At 46.4% G+C, this 15500-nt stretch overlaps 1 protein-coding gene across 6 annotated transcripts in view; it reads left to right on the forward strand.

The window, feature by feature from the left end:
* TIAM2 (TIAM Rac1 associated GEF 2) overlaps positions 1-15500 on the forward strand; it is a 239432-nt gene that overhangs the window by 214732 nt on the left and 9200 nt on the right. For all 6 annotated transcript variants that reach the window (XM_061428385.1, XM_061428388.1, XM_061428386.1 and 3 more), the window contains 8 exons: positions 2706-2885; positions 5466-5534; positions 6456-6581; positions 7652-7760; positions 11552-11731; positions 13581-13699; positions 14651-14759; positions 15356-15414. In XM_061428385.1, coding sequence (XP_061284369.1) covers positions 2706-2885; positions 5466-5534; positions 6456-6581; positions 7652-7760; positions 11552-11731; positions 13581-13699; positions 14651-14759; positions 15356-15414 — 951 coding nt within the window. The remainder of the gene's footprint in view (positions 1-2705; positions 2886-5465; positions 5535-6455; positions 6582-7651; positions 7761-11551; positions 11732-13580; positions 13700-14650; positions 14760-15355; positions 15415-15500) is intronic.

The raw sequence follows: 15500 nt of genomic DNA on the forward strand, positions 1-15500 counted from the left end.
TTTCAAACACGATATGAGACATTTTGAGAGATCAAGTTGCATTCTAATCAATGCCTTAAGATCCACATCTGTTTTCTTTTTCTTTTAAAATTGATTTTGAATTGGAGGATAATTTCTTTGCAGTATTGTGTTGGCGTCTGCCATACAGCAACATGAATCAGCCCTAAGTATACATATGTCGCCCCGCTTTTGAATCTCCCTCCCACCCCCTACTCCATCTTACCCTTCTAGGTCATCACAGAGTACAGGACTGGGCTGCTTGTGTTATACAGCATCTGCCCTTCAGCCATCTGTTTTATATATGTTAACGTGTGTGTTTCAGTGCTCCTCTCTCAGTTCATCCCACCCTCTCCTTCCCCCGCTGTGCCCACACGTCTGTGCTCTGTATCTGCATCTCTATTCCTGCACTGCAAATAGGTTTATGAATACCGTTTTGCTAGTCTGTTTCCTTGTTCTTTCAAAGTTTACCCTGAATGTGAACATCTTCTGACAGGTGTTGCCAGCAATATGCTTGTGTTACAGTTAAGGACAGAAACAAGGGGTGCTGTGTATATCCAAGGAGACTCGTTAGTGCTTACACGTGCTTGAACTGTTTTAGAAGTGAATTACTTCAGATGTGTCGGTGTGTCTGGTTGGAGGCTTAGTATCTGCCACTTGGTTCATTTAACTTTTGCACCAAGATTCATGTCAAAATACGAGAGAAGTGGTTACTTGAAAGAGGCCAGCAGTCTGGGCGTTCTCCTCGTAGACATCTGAGGGGGCCTCGCTTTCACCCCCACCTTGAGTTGGGTTCTGCGTTACTGGGCTCCATCTTTCTCGTGCCTTTGGCTTGTTCTCTGGTTCTCCCTTGGAACATGCTCCTTCCAGGAGCATTTACAATCCGCTCTTCACTGACGCCTTCCAGACAGCCTGTTTCAACGTGGTGCTCTCATTCATTTCACGGATGTCACATTTCTCGTTTGTTCCACACAAGCTTGTGCTGGCTCCCAGTCTGCCGCAGGCTGAGCTTCGGCATTTCTTACCTTGGCGAGTCTTGTCTTCCTGTGCAGGGGGTGCTTTCTATTTGTCTGGAGACAGAGCAGGTCCTTGGTTGGTTCCCACTGGATTTAGTTGAAAGTCTAGCCAGAAGATCAGTGTTGTGTGTCAATGTTGATTGTCTTATTTCCATCATATAAAGACACTGTTTTGGGGGGAGGTGGGTGTAGAATAGGGAAGCAGAGCAGAAGGGAGGGCAGGTGTCCTGCTGTTACTTTGAGCCACTTCAGCGGGTCAGGTGACAGTTTTCATAACAAATTGGCCACTGACGTTGACCTGTATGCTTGTGTGAGTTGTTAGCGTTCTGAAATATCCAAGCAAAGAAAATGAACTCAGTGAGAATGAAGAAGGGCTTCCGACGGGTTCACCTTTTTACCTGAGACAGTGATGGAGATCAGGTATGGAGACGTCTAGCTGAAGAAAGCGGTTTTAGTTGAGCTGTTAAGGATGGGTGGATATTGACCACGCACATTAGGACTAAGCTGCTTTGTTACTCAGTCCCTACATCAGTGCCAACAGCTGTGACCTCAACACCGAGCCCTTGCGGGTGATGAGAAAGAAAGGCAGGCTCCTGCCCTTGACTAGTTGCCAGGCTGGCAGGTGGTAAATTGGGCTGGATCTTGTGTGTTGCAGGAATGGAAAGAAAGAGAAGTAAAAGAGAGATTTTGTGTGTAATCTGATGATGCTCCAGGCAGGTGGTGGCAAAAAGGAAGAGACATATTTGAGAATTTAAACCACTAGCTTCTGGCAGGAATATACAAATGGGTTCTCCCAGAGAAGCCTTTGCATGCTGAGCTTAAACCCAAGCAGGAACTCTTATAGAAGGCTGTTCATCCTCACAGACATTCCAACTCCTCCTTGTCTTTTAATCTGTGTGATTCTCTTCCCGCATCCTGGAATGAGAAGCCTTTCTTCCCCCATGTCCTGAGTTCGGCACATGACTACTTCCTGCTGAGAATATGCTCAAGGTTCCCTCCTCCCTGAAGGTTCCCATGGACCTCAGCAGGCTTTGCTGTATTGCTTTCTTCCCACCTGTGCCCTCTGGTGGGCTCTGTGCCCCATCGGAATAGGGACATTATCTTTCCTACATGACCTGACCTCTACTCCCATTCCTAGCAGAAGCAGCAGCTCACACTTTAACAACTCACACTGGGACTTGGCTCAAGGCTACATAACTCCAAGGGGGGATTTGTGGGGAGCACTCCAAGCTCCCTGTGATCCAGCCTTCCTGACACTGCTGTCCCTTTCCTGGGTCTCCCAGGGCTGTTTAGTGTGGGTGACTGAGCTCCGTTCCATCAACCATTGAGGGGACAGAGTGGACCAAAGGAGTCTGTCTGCATGGTGCTCTCACAGAGCCTTGACCTTGATTGTAGAGCAGAGGGTTAGCTCAGTGCTTTATTCTCTAGTCTCAACACTAAAGAAGTGTCTGTCACACAGCTTCTGTGAAAGTGGAGAAGTGTCATGGGTAAGTACTGAACAAGTGTAAGTTTGTATCTTCACGACTGGAACCTTGAGTGGTAGCCAGCAGGGTTTGAGATGACCGAAGCTGGATGCCCCCGATCAATGTCCTGTGAGACTCCCAAGAGGGCACTGGGCAAAGAGAGCCCCCGTGTCCTTGGTGGGTGGCAGGTAATGATGGAGAACGTCCTGTGCCTCTTGTCCCCTCCCAGAGTGCTGAGCAGATCACTGCGCTGTGTAGGAATTTTAACGACACCCAGACCAACGGCATGGAAGGACCAAGGGAGGGTCAGGACCCTCCTCCAAGGCCACTGGCTCGCCACCTCTCTGATGCAGATCGCCTCCGGAAAGTCATCCAGGAGCTCATGGACACAGAGAAGTCCTATGTGAAGGTAACAGAAGATGCCGTCCTGATTCCCTGCTCCCCTCTTGTGATGGCCAGCTGTATGTTGGCAGGGGCTCCTGGCTGTATTTACCTGGGACCCTGCCACTCACCAGGGAGATGCCTGCTCCTTGAAGTGGCAAATTGCTGCCGGGGAGGGCGAGAGGGTGGAGGAGCTGAGCGGGCTTGCAGAATTTAGAATCCCCGCTCATTCTGTTACCAAGGTAGCTTTCACTATGGAAACAGATGTTCTAGTTTGTCATTTGCAATCTGTGGGAAGGGAACCTGCACTGGTTTAGGGAAAGGGGGACGGAGATCACTTTAGGTGATGAGGAACCAGGGAGCAGTGTGTTCGCAAGCGGCTGCTGGCATGGGCCCCAGAGGACAGGCATCACTGTGCAGGCCAGAGCCCCACAGGGGAGGCACTGGGCATCACTTGGGCATCCCCAGCCACCACACAGAGCAGCGGCTGGGCCTTTCACAACCCAGGGAGATCATTTATTTATCTCAGGGGCTCCAGTTAGTAGTTTGGGAAACATTTTACAAAAAAATGCGGGTGCCTGAGAAGACAGAGTTCTTTTGCTTGAAGTATTTGCTGAAACGATTTTAAACTCACTTCCTTGGCCACTTGCTGGCAGCAGAGAGGCGCAGAATCCAGGCCTGGCCTTGCCTCCACCTGCCGGCGTGGCCTTGGGCAGCCCCCTCCGAGCCCCTCATGGGGTCTGAGACAGGGGCATTCTTGTCCCAGGTCTAACACACTGAGTTCTGAATTAGGCTTTGGCACATGTGCCAGCGTGCACACACATGCTCTCACCTTTCTGCACAGACATATCTGAGCTTCTGCCATTTATTAACATCACTATCATTTTATCTGAACTTTGCCAGAGCCTCACCCAGGGCCTTTGGGAGAACGAACGAGGCAGCCTGGGAGAACTACCCCTGCCCCTTCTTGTGGTCCCGCAGGGGACAAAGGAGAGCGGCAGAGATGGCAGTTTCATGGCCTTTCCTGCCATGTCTCATTCTGCATCGAATGGGGGGCGATGAAGTGCATGTCCAGGGAGTTGACAGTGGCCATGCCCAGCAGGGCGGGCACTGTGGCCACTTGATGATGTCTGAGGAGCGCCCACCCACAGGGCCGAGGGCACAGTTGAGAGTGGAATCCAATCCCCTTTTTATTCCTGTTGTTGTCGGTATATTTAACTGCTAGAGCACTGGATCCAGGAGGGTCACTGCACCGTGACCCTAGTCTGGGACTGAAATGGATGCTGTGGGCCAAGCGAATAAAAAGGGCGGCTCTCCTTTCTTTCTGTGAGAATCCCACCTGTCGTCTCCTCTGGGCCCCCGTGTCGCAGCTCAGGGCGGCCGGCCTCAGTGTGTCACTGCTCATGGGCACGAGTGACCTCGGCCCAGCACCGCCTCTGATGAAAGACCCAGCACCTGGTACCTACTGTGATTTGTGCGTGTGCATGCACACACACGTTATTTTTAAACTTCTTTTTGTTGCTGACATTGAACATGGACTTCTACTTGTCCTGTAACCTGCACCTGTGCACTTGGCTTGGAGTTTGCAGCGCTCATGTGTTCCCTGAGAGACGCTCCAGGAACTTGCCCACCTCTCTCTGCTCTGAAGCAGCTGCTGTGGGGTTCTTGGAGGCTGGTTAGACCAGGGCTGTTTGATTGTGAAACCCTCGGGGTCACTTGCTCCCAGGACCTGCACCACAAGGTTCTGGAGGCTTCTAACCTTAGCAAGCTCTCCAGAACTGGATTTCTCAATTGTAAGAGGAGTCAGATGTAGTCACCTATTTCTAATACTCAAAATTCTTCAGAATCACTGAACAAGAAAAAAAAATCTTTCCCATCTCTAGAGAGGCCTGGCGTGCTGCGATTCATGGGGTCGCCAAGAGTTGGACACGACTGAGCAACTGAACTGAACTGAACTTGGCTTCAAATTATTAAAAACAAAACAAAACTTATCTAAAGAGTTTTGTAAATACATCAACTCCCACTATTCTGTGCTGTCAGAGCCCAGGTTTAGTGAAGACTCAAAGATGGCCTAGATGGTAAACATCATGATGTTCATCTCTGGAAAATTTTTCTTGCACTTGAGTTTGGGAGTTTGAAATTCTGATAATGCATGAAGCTGAAGAGCTCCCAAGACCTCGTCCTGTCCTCCTCAGCTCAGCTGTCCACGCTGGACCCGTCGCCCGGCTCCCTGAGGCAGAGGAGGAAGCCGGGTTGGCTGGAAGACATGGCCACGCCTGACAGAAGTTCCTGGCCAAACCTCAGTTCTCTGCAGGGAAAGGAGTGTTCCTGCTGGAGCAGCTGAAAGATCCTGGCTCTGCCAGTAAAACATTCAAATACGCAGAGTAGGTGATCGAGCCATAAAGAAAAATGTGGAATGCAGATGCTGATTGTATTGTGCTGTTAACCTCTTTGAATTAGGTGAGCAAGGAACCACCACCTTCAGGGCCAAGTCTCTCAACCAGACATAAGCGTCATTGTTCTTAATACCAGTGCAAGGTGCGGCCAGAGCAATGCTTGGGTGTTTTGGAGACTCACGGGTTAAAGACTGTCATCTTTTGTCTTTCAGGATCTGAGCTGCCTCTTCGACTTATATTTGGAGCCACTTCAGAGTGAGACCTTTCTTACCCAAGATGAGGTAAATAACTTCCTTCACTCAGTCCACCAACCCACAGGTTAGTCTCTGCTTGCCTTTAGTTCAGGGGTCACCCAACTCCTGGGCCATGGTACCGGTACTGGTCCACGGCCTGTTAGGAACTGGGCCACACAGCAGGAGTGAGCAGCAGGTGAGCGAGTGAAGTTTCATCTGTATTGACAGCCACTTCCCATTGCTTGCATTACCGCCTGAGCTCCGCCTCCTGAAGGATGAGTGGGGCATTCGATTCTCATAGACATGAGAACCCTACTGTGAACTGCGCATGCGAGAGATTGAGATTGTTCACGCCTTGTGAGAATCATCCTGGAACCATCCCCTCCCTTCCACCCCTGGCTGTGCAAAAATTGTCTCCCGTGAAATTGGTCCCCCAAAAAGGCTGGGGACTGTAGTAGACCTCCTAGATTTTATCTAGTGGTCCCAAAGGAACGTAGAGACTTAGGGATCTTTGGAGAGACCTAGGCGTGGCCTCTTGCAGAGCTGTTTATGTGGCTTCTGTCCCCTGAAGCACAGTGGCAGCAGTTAAGAGCGACTGTGCCCTTTTTGTAGTAGAAGGTGTGACCCAAATTACCTTTTAATATGTGACTTTTTAGTGTTAACTCACAGTTATTAATTCTTTCTTACTGACTTCCATTCCCCGCCAACCCCACACCCCACCCCTCAATTTGAATTCTGAAAACTTGACATCCCCTTAAAAACGTATTCTAGAATTACAGGGACCAGAGATGTATATGACCCTCTGTGTATGAACTCTGTCCCCTCATGAATACGCTGTCTTCTTTAAAGGATTTACTTCTGTCTCCTTCTTGGTGAATGACTGTGGTTCGTTTGTACATCTGGGAGTTCAGAGCGGTGTCTAGATCTTCATCGCTAACACCCTCTTTTCAAATCCTGGTCTTCACTCAGATGGAGTCACTTTTTGGAAGTTTGCCAGAGATGCTTGAATTTCAAAAGGTGTTTCTCGAGACCCTGGAGGATGGGATTTCAGCATCGTCTGACTTTAACATACTTGAAACCCCCTCGCAGTTCAGAGTAAGTATTGTAGATGTAGGTTTAAAGCAAATAGAGGTGGGTACGTTGCAGAGTTCTCCCCTGGAAGAGAAAGCGGTGTCCCTCGACTGTTGAAAAGATAAGTTCTGTGTTGCCATTCCTCTGGCAGGTGGCAAAAAAAGGCTCTGCTTTTCCCTCGAGTAAATGCTCTGGGAATCAGGTGTCTGGGCAGTCCAGCTTTTATGGAGTCTGCCTGCTGTTGACAAGTCCGGGCTCCCTATTCAGCTCTGCCCAAGGCTCTGCAGGGCAAGTGCTGCTGAGGAAAGAGCACCTCCTGCATCTGATTCTGCATCTCTGTGGTCATGTGACTTTGGGAGGAGAGCATAGGTTTTCACTTGTTGCGAGAGAGCATCCTTTTCTATGGAGCCCTGTCTCCAAGCAGGCATTGGTGACTGGCAAGAGGACTCCCCTGTGGCTCAGACGGTGAAGAGTCTGCCTGCAATGCAGGAGACCCAGGTTTGATCCCTAGGTCGGGAAGATCCTCTGGAGGAGGAAATGGCAATCCACTCCAGTATTCTTGCCTGGAAAATCCCACAGACGGAGGAGCCTGGGGGGTTATAGTCAGTCCATGGGGTCACAAAAAGTTGGACATGACTGGAGCCACTTCATTTTTTTTTCCATGAGGTCCTTCTAGGGAGGGAAAGGCAGAAGACAGTAGAAAGGGACTAAGGAAATACACGGCGAGCATCATTTGTCCTAAGTAAGGCAGAGCTGGCTTTATTAATGAGCCTCTCAGATTATTATATCCTGTCATGTCGGATGTATTTTTTTAGATAGAACTTTCTTTCTTGTCCTTGCCTGCACACTGTGTCAAGAGGCTCTGCTGCCAGAAACTTTTCAGTCAGACTGAAGATCTACTAGAGGCATGCCTGGGCTGTCGTCCATCAGCTGGGCAAATGGCGCTCCCTGGCTTCAGTCAATGCCTTCCTGAAGCACAGTGCCCTGGTGTCTGAAAGACGAATACCGTGGAGACAGCAAAGCAGTCAGATGCCAAGCTGAGCCAGCAGACATCGAATGAACCACGTCTGATGTAACTTTCCCTCTCTTTCTAGAAACTGCTGTTTTCCCTCGGAGGCTCTTTCCTTTATTATGCGGACCACTTTAAACTGTATAGCGGATTCTGTGCTAATCATATTAAAGTACAGAAGGTTCTAGAGCGAGGTAAGTGGCTCACGTTTTATAGCTATACTTTTGAAATTGTTAGAGTAAATTTGTATTCATTAAGGATAAGTGTGATTTTAATGGGGTGTGCTCCATTGTTGGCCTTGAAATGAACAAATATTAGAGGGGGAGGTTCCAAACTTATCTCAGTTTTCTGGTAACAGTGAATGTGTGTGCCTGAGAGCCGAGATGTTGCTTGGCTATCACTTTGCTGTTAAATTACATCTGCATTCTTTTTTCACCAACTCTTTTTTCCTTGCTCTAAAAACTTTTAACCAACCATATAAGCCCCTGGAGGGAGTAGAAAGAGATGTATGGTGTTTTCTTTCTTGTTAACCTTTTTCTTAAGCCTGAGGATCCACTGCAAAAAACCACCACGAGATAACTACTACTAAACTCACAGGACGTGTGTTAACTAAAATGAAAACCTCTTAAGTGAAGCTGGTTTTTATCACAGCCCCTAGCTTGTCACTGAAGTACCTTTTATCTCTCTGCATTGTTATCCTCTTATTTTATTTGACTGACTTTAACCGAAGACTTTTACATTTTTGAAGTCCAAGTAGACAGCGGTAGCAAACCCGTCTCGCTCTTCCCCTTCATGTCAACAGCAAACAGTACTCTTGGAGCTGGAGAGATGCCTGAATTTTGGCCCCTGACTTGCAGTGGGTCAGCTTGGGCCAGACGGTCAGTGCACTGATCCTCCTGGGTTTTCAGTGGCCAGCCAGCCCGTCATCTCAGCCTGAGAAGTCTGTCCAGAGATTTGATGGCCGCAGTGACCTTCTTCATGTGTAGGATATTGGAGGGAGTATCTGTGTCACAGTCACCATCATCAAGTCAACAACCCTATGTCCAAGCTATTCCTGTAATACCTATTGATGAAAATAATAAACAGACAATAACAGGAATAGGAGAAAGTTTTATTTGAGCCAAACTGAGTAGGGTCTTAAACAGCCAGACACGACCGAGCACAAGGAGCCTAGCCCAGAAGACAGCTTCTGTGATTACTCTCTCAGGGTGTGCTCCAAAGCAGGGCTGCCAGCAGTTTTCTGTCTTGTCAGAACAAAGAATATCAAATAAGTCAAGAATACATTGCTTCAAGGTTCCAAGAAAATCAGATTGGCACGTACAGAGCCAGTCAGTATGGCCTTGGCACCTGGGAAGGGAGTTTTATCATGGAAGGAGGACCCACATTGGTGTCCCAGGTTGGGAGGCATTTAATCTTTATTTTTAACACAGATCATCTTTTCTTCTGGTCAGTGCACCCTTTTCTTTAATAATTAAAGAAGATGCACAATGTCTGTTTGATAGTTCACAAACAGGCTGTTTTCGTTGGTATAAAATTCAAGTTAACTCAGGTATAAGCCAGGATGACTTCCCCACACATTTCTTTTATTATTCCCTGAACCAGAAATGCTTAAATGTTATTACCAAAAGCTTCTTTCAGTCATCACATAACTCGTTAGGCATGGGATTAGAATTCTCAAATTTGTCTCTCTCAGAAGATAGGTTTCTATCTCGTTCTTCGGAATTCTCATTTCTGGTGGCAGAGATGAGAGGACACCTTTAAGCTCAAGGTCATGAGCAGCAGTAATTCAGTCTGCATGGAGACCGTCAAACAGAAACAGGTCCCCAGGGGTTGCTCCTGTTCTGCGCGGGTCCTATAGAGGACGGCATCTTATGAAAATATATGTCATCCTAGTTAAGGTCATCTGAACTGTCTCCAGGAAAGGTCACCAGGCTACCTGCATTCTCTCAAGTGTACTTGCAGATCCTTTAGGATCTGAACCCACTGACTCTTGAACTCATAATATAAAATTCCCGGGAGAAAGAAATGATTCCCGCGAGAGGTGAATGCTGCCTTTGGAGTTAAGGTTGCCCTCGTGTGCTTACTCTTGTGAAGATCTGCCACCTGTCTGGAAGCCAGTGAATCAGGGCTGTTGTCCGTGACAGTGGCAAGCATTTGAGAGGCTTTTGTATTGGAACGTTTTTAGTTGTGTCAACAGGATAGGAGCAGCCAAGCTGCATTTCAAGTCCTTTTTCTCTCTCATCAAATGCTTCCTAATGGCGTTGCCGTGAAGAATCGAGTGTGTGCTTCCATATGTCTATTTCAGAACCGGGGAGCGGTCTCTCTGTGGTGTCACGAGGGTGTGGAGGGTTCCTTCAGATACTGAGAGTGTTCAGTCACGTCCACGGATGCAGTTCTGCCCTTCAGTTTAAAACCCAGAACTTCATAGCATCTTAGAATAGGCTCAAGTTGAAAAATGGAGTCTTAGAGTGCTACCCTCTAGATGAAGTCTTAGAGGTTAACAAGACACAGCCCAAATCTATCTTGTCTAGTTCTTTAAACCAGAGACAACTACTTTCCTCTGAGGAATGCCTTCTTGGCAGTATAATAAACTAAAAGCATACAGATGGTTTACTCAGTTCCTTGTCGCAGAGATGAACGGTCATCTCACCATCCACGCTGTCTCGTAGCCATTTTCAAAATGGTACTGCACCTCCTACAAGTTGTATTTTGCCTTTTGTATAAAACCCCAAATAAAGGTTTGTCTTCCTTCAAATTGGCTGAATTCCAGCGGCTGGTGGACCAGTGCCAGCGTGTGGAATCCAAAGCAACAGCTGAGGTGTCCACAAGCACTCTGAAACACTAAATGCACTTGGGCTCACGAGTGTACCTTCATGACACTGCACAGAGACGGGGTTTTCACTGCCCAGGGGGGTCTGAATCTGGTGGAAGACATAGACTGCTCGGAGCTGTGGAGATGGAAGCTGCAGTGCTTGTCAACTTATTTTTAAAAGAAAAGAAAAAAAAAAAGATCTCGCTTTAAAAATAGCCCTTAAGTGTACAGAATAAGTAGCAATCTGTCCTAGGTCAGTGGAAAAAAAAAAATACTGGTTTGTTTTGCTCTATGAATTTTGTGAATGGTATGTTGTAGGTTCTAAAATGTCTTGTAGGTCTTCATAGAACCATTCAACTTCAGCTTCTTCAGCGTTACTGGTTGGGGCATAGACTTGGATTACTGTGATATTGAATGGTTTGCTTGGAAATGAACAGAGATCATTCTGTTGTTTTTGATCTCCATTCTGAAGGAGATCAGCCCTGGGATTTCTTTGGAAGGAATGATGCTAAAGCTGAAACTCCAGTACTTTGGCCACCTCATGAGAAGAGTTGACTCATTGGAAAAGACTCTGATGTTGGGAGGGATTGGGGGCAGGAGGAGAAAGGGACGACAGAGGATGAGATGGCTGGATGGCATCACTGACTCGATGGACGTGAGTCTGAGTGAACTCCGGGAGTTGGTAATAGACAGGGAGGCCTGGTGTGCTGCGATTCATGGGGTCGCAAAGAGTCAGACACGACTGAGCAACTGAACTGAACTGAACTGATGGTGTAGGTTTGGATAGTACTGTTTTGTGGCTTTATGAATTATTTGGTATAGACGCTGAAAAAGTGAGTTTCAATCTGTCTTGTGGGTCTGCAGGTGAACGTGCCTTTAAAGTCAGACTCCATTGCATTTTGACTCCATGTTCTTCTTTGGTCTGTGGCTGGGGCCCTTCTGGCAGCCCAGTAAGCTCCCTTTGTTTGTGGGATTCGTCACCAAGCGATGATGCTGAGTCCTTGTTGACAGCGGGTGCATGACCCACTGGTGCAGGTGGTTTTTTCCTGGAAGGATGTCATTAGGAGGGCTGTAGCAGTGGATCATCTGTAATTCCATTAAAACCTAAAGGAAGTGGAATTTACATCATCCTGCTGTGCTCTTCTAAGGGTCTTTTAATCCATCTGCTTGCAGCTAAAACTGATAAAGCCTTTAAGGCTTTTCTGGATGCCCGGAACCCCACCAAGCAGCACTCCTCCACGCTGGAGTCTTACCTCATCAAGCCAGTTCAGAGGGTGCTCAAGTACCCGCTGCTGCTCAAGGAGCTGGTGTCCCTGACGGACCACGAGAGCGAGGAGCACTATCATCTGACGGGTAAGAAGCGGGGGCCGAGGGGGGACCTGACAGCTGCCTGGTGTCACATTCGGAATGCTTCTCAGCATCGTGATTATTCACCTTTAGGTACCATTTAGTGTGTGCAAATAGCTAGGCATTATGGCCACCCCTGTAGATGGGCACAGCATTTCCAATTATCTCATTGGAATAGCCCTTTGGAGGGACGATTCCATTTTCAAAGAACATAATTTAAGCTCAGGGAGTTGAAATAAATTGCTTCAGGTCACGTGTCTAACAAATAGTGCTGCCAGGACCTGTGCCCGGGCCTGTTCCCCCACAACTTTGTGAGGTTCTGTGTTGTTTACTGATCCATTCTGCTGTGTGAGGCTCCACCTTGTGGACAGCTGCGAGTGGAGACTGAACTCCCAAGGACAGATGAAGCTTTACCAGCTGACGCCGATGTGTCGTCTTCGTAACCTCAGAAATGATCAGCCTAAGTTTGTCAAATACACAGGGCCCCTCACTTTGATAGTAATTAGAGTGGAAGGACTGATGCTGAAGCTCCAATCCTTTGGCCACCTGATGAGAAGAGCTGACTCATTGGAAAAGACCCTGATGCTGAGAAAGATTGAAGGCAGGAGGAGAAGGGGATGACTGAGGATGAGATGGTTGGATGGCATCACCAACTCAACAGACACGAGCTTGAGCAATCTGCAGGAGATAGTAAAAGATTGGGAAGCCTAGCGTGCTGCAGTCCACGGGGTTTCAGAGTCTGGTACGACTTAGTAACTGAACAGCAATGAGTATCCCTTAAAGAGATGCTGTTTGGAGAGTAAAAGGGATTTGTTCTCCATGTGTCAGAACTAGGAGATCCAGTTAAGCTGCACATAATAAGCACATGGAGAGGGAAACAAACTTACTAGTAAATATTAGTATTACTGAATAGCAAACAGTGCAGTGTAAATGAAACGGTTTTTCTGTGACAAGCATATTGTATCATAAGTAATAAGGATAAACTTTTTGGTTTGAAAGTTAAAACTTATCAATGATACAAATTATGAGGATTCAATTGCTGTGTGAATAGTTCACTTTGCACTGAGGTGGTCTTTAAAAGGGGTCTGTTAAAAAAAATTGCCTGCTTAAAGTCCCTCTTCTAAAGATGGAATTAAAATCCTGAATCAGAAGAACAAGATATGAAAAATAGTGAGTTTGGAGGTGACTTGAAATTTTGCTTTTTGACCTTGACAAAAATCACTTTGTCCCTCACATGCTCATGTATAAAGTTCAAATTAACACCAAACATAAATGCAAACAGTTGCTCTGGAAAGGGGATATTTATGGAGGCTTTTGTAAGTTCTTGTTCAAGAACTGTCATTGATCACTATTCCAGTTAAGTGGTCCGGGAGGAGGGCAAAATTTAAGAGCAGGTATCCTATGGCTAATCAGCCTTGGGTTTAATTCTGGCTCCTCCTCATGTCTGGCAAAAAACCCCTTTGCACCTGAATTTTCTCATCTGTAAAATGGGATCAATAATAGGTCCTATTCTGATTGCACTGCTGTGGGGATTAAATGAGATGCCTCATGTAAATCACCTAGGAGAATATGCCAGAAAGAAGTGCTCAATAGGTGGGAGCTGTTATTGTTAGTGATGCTTTTTACTTGTACTCTGCCTCATTTCAAGGAGAATTTGAGGTGGAAGATAATTTTGCTGTTCTTCATTATAACTAGATTACCATAGGCTATTTAAGCCCTATCTGAATGATGCTACTGTTAGTTAAGAACTGGTCTCGAATTCTGGCTTGAATCTTAAGGTTTTTTATTATTGCTGTTGGGTAGGATTTCAAACAAATCAAAACTGTAAAACAAATTATGACTGCGTATCTTGCAGAAGCACTAAAGGCAATGGAAAAAGTAGCCAGCCACATCAATGAGATGCAGAAGATATATGAAGATTACGGGACCGTATTTGACCAGCTTGTAGCAGAGCAGAGTGGAACAGAGAAGGAGGTCAGTAGGACTTTCGGATTCCGAGAGGCTGAATGCCTGTGACCGTGGGTCTGGAGGTGACCTCCAGGCCAGGCCACCCAGTTAGGGCTTTCCTACAGGAGAAATTGCCTAAAATTTTCTTTTTGATCCTAATGCTTATTGTAAGATTTAGGTGTAAATATAACATAAAATTGACTGCATTGGCCTAAAGGCGTAATCATCTGTTCTGTTAATAACTACTGTACCCAAAGAACTAGTTCTTAGCTCGTATCCGTACCTCTTCCTCCTCTTCCTGTGGAGCGTGAGGTCAGGACAAATCCCAGAGGCTAGACTATAAATGGAGAGCTGGGGCTGTGGGAGGGGAGGGGAGGGATAAAGGCAGTGGGAGTCAGCGTGTGGGAAGAGAATTGAAGGCTTTTCCTTTTTTTCCCTTTTCTAACCTCAAGTATTGGTGGCTACCTCCTTACTTATAAAAGCAGTTTAAGTGGAATTTGACAATTTCCCTACTTTTCTTCTCTGGCTGGATTACCAAATTTAGCATCTTGAGCTTTAAAAAGTCTACACATAAGGAGCAATGTAGTTTAAGTAGAAAAAGGCAAGAACAGGAAACGGTTTTTTTTTTAATTACAGTCAGTTTCAATGTTGGTACCTCTTTTATTAGCAGGCCTCATGTGGTTTCAAAGGCACTTGGGATGAACTTTGACCCTGGGGTGGGAGGAATGTCATCCCACAGGTCACAGTGTGTGTGCCTTGGGGCAAAATGCCTTCACCTTTATTTTTCAGTGTGGTGCTTAGCTCATATTTTCAAACCTGCTATTTAAGGCCCTGTGTTCATGGGAACCATAAAAATGGAACATACTTGAGTTTTAGCAATGACCATATGTGTGTGATCCCTCTCTCCTGAGCCACCCCCGGCCCCCGCCCCTCACCCCTGGATTTCCATGTCTCCTTGATCTTGTTTTTACCATTCAGGTCACAGAACTTTCAATGGGGGAGCTTCTGATGCACTCTACAGTGTCCTGGTTGAATCCATTTCTGTCTCTAGGAAAAGCCAGAAAGGACCTTGAACTCACAGTATTTGGTTAGTATTCCGTTCACAAGAATGTAAACTTGAGGGGCTGGCAAGAATGAAGAACCTCCTAAACCCACAAACTCCTGATTTCCAGAAGGACTTAGAGTCACTGCGCTAATGGCTTTGACTTCACGTGGGCAGCTTCCAGCTCTTTAGAAGCCTTGCCCTGTACACACACGACCTTCTTCTCCCTTCTGCTGCTTGGTTTGGTGGATCTGGCCAAGTGTTACAGGAACAGAGCTCCTGGGTCTATTTTTGAAATCTGCCATCTTAGTTTGCTGCACTTCAAAATGTCTTAATTCCCACTGAGAGCTGGGAGAGGGGGCATAGACTGTGTGTTCTTATTGAGATGAACCCCATGTCCTCAGCTTCTGATAAAACACGAATTCAAAAAACAAAATGCCAGGATCTCCTTCAAACAATAGCTTTTAAATAAGCAAGTACTTGTGCATGATTCAAATATGAACAGAAGGAAGTACTATTTATTCTCCCGTGTGTCAGCATTGTGGAATCTTGAAGAGCTTTGTTCTATTAAAATACTCAGCTTCAGTTCAATGTTAGGAGAGTGTGTATTAAATAATGACATTTCTTTCTCTTCTCTTTAGTTTTTAAGAGAGCTGTCATATTGGTTTATAAAGAAAACTGCAAACTGAAAAAGAAATTGGTAAGACATGAATTAACTTTCGTTAAAGCAAACTTTTTGAACTGTACCTTCCTGTTACTGAACTGGGAAGCCTGCTAAGGACCAAG

Source organism: Bos javanicus, chromosome 9 (genome assembly GCF_032452875.1).
Source record: "Bos javanicus breed banteng chromosome 9, ARS-OSU_banteng_1.0, whole genome shotgun sequence".
NCBI classification, from domain to species: domain Eukaryota; kingdom Metazoa; phylum Chordata; class Mammalia; order Artiodactyla; family Bovidae; genus Bos; species Bos javanicus.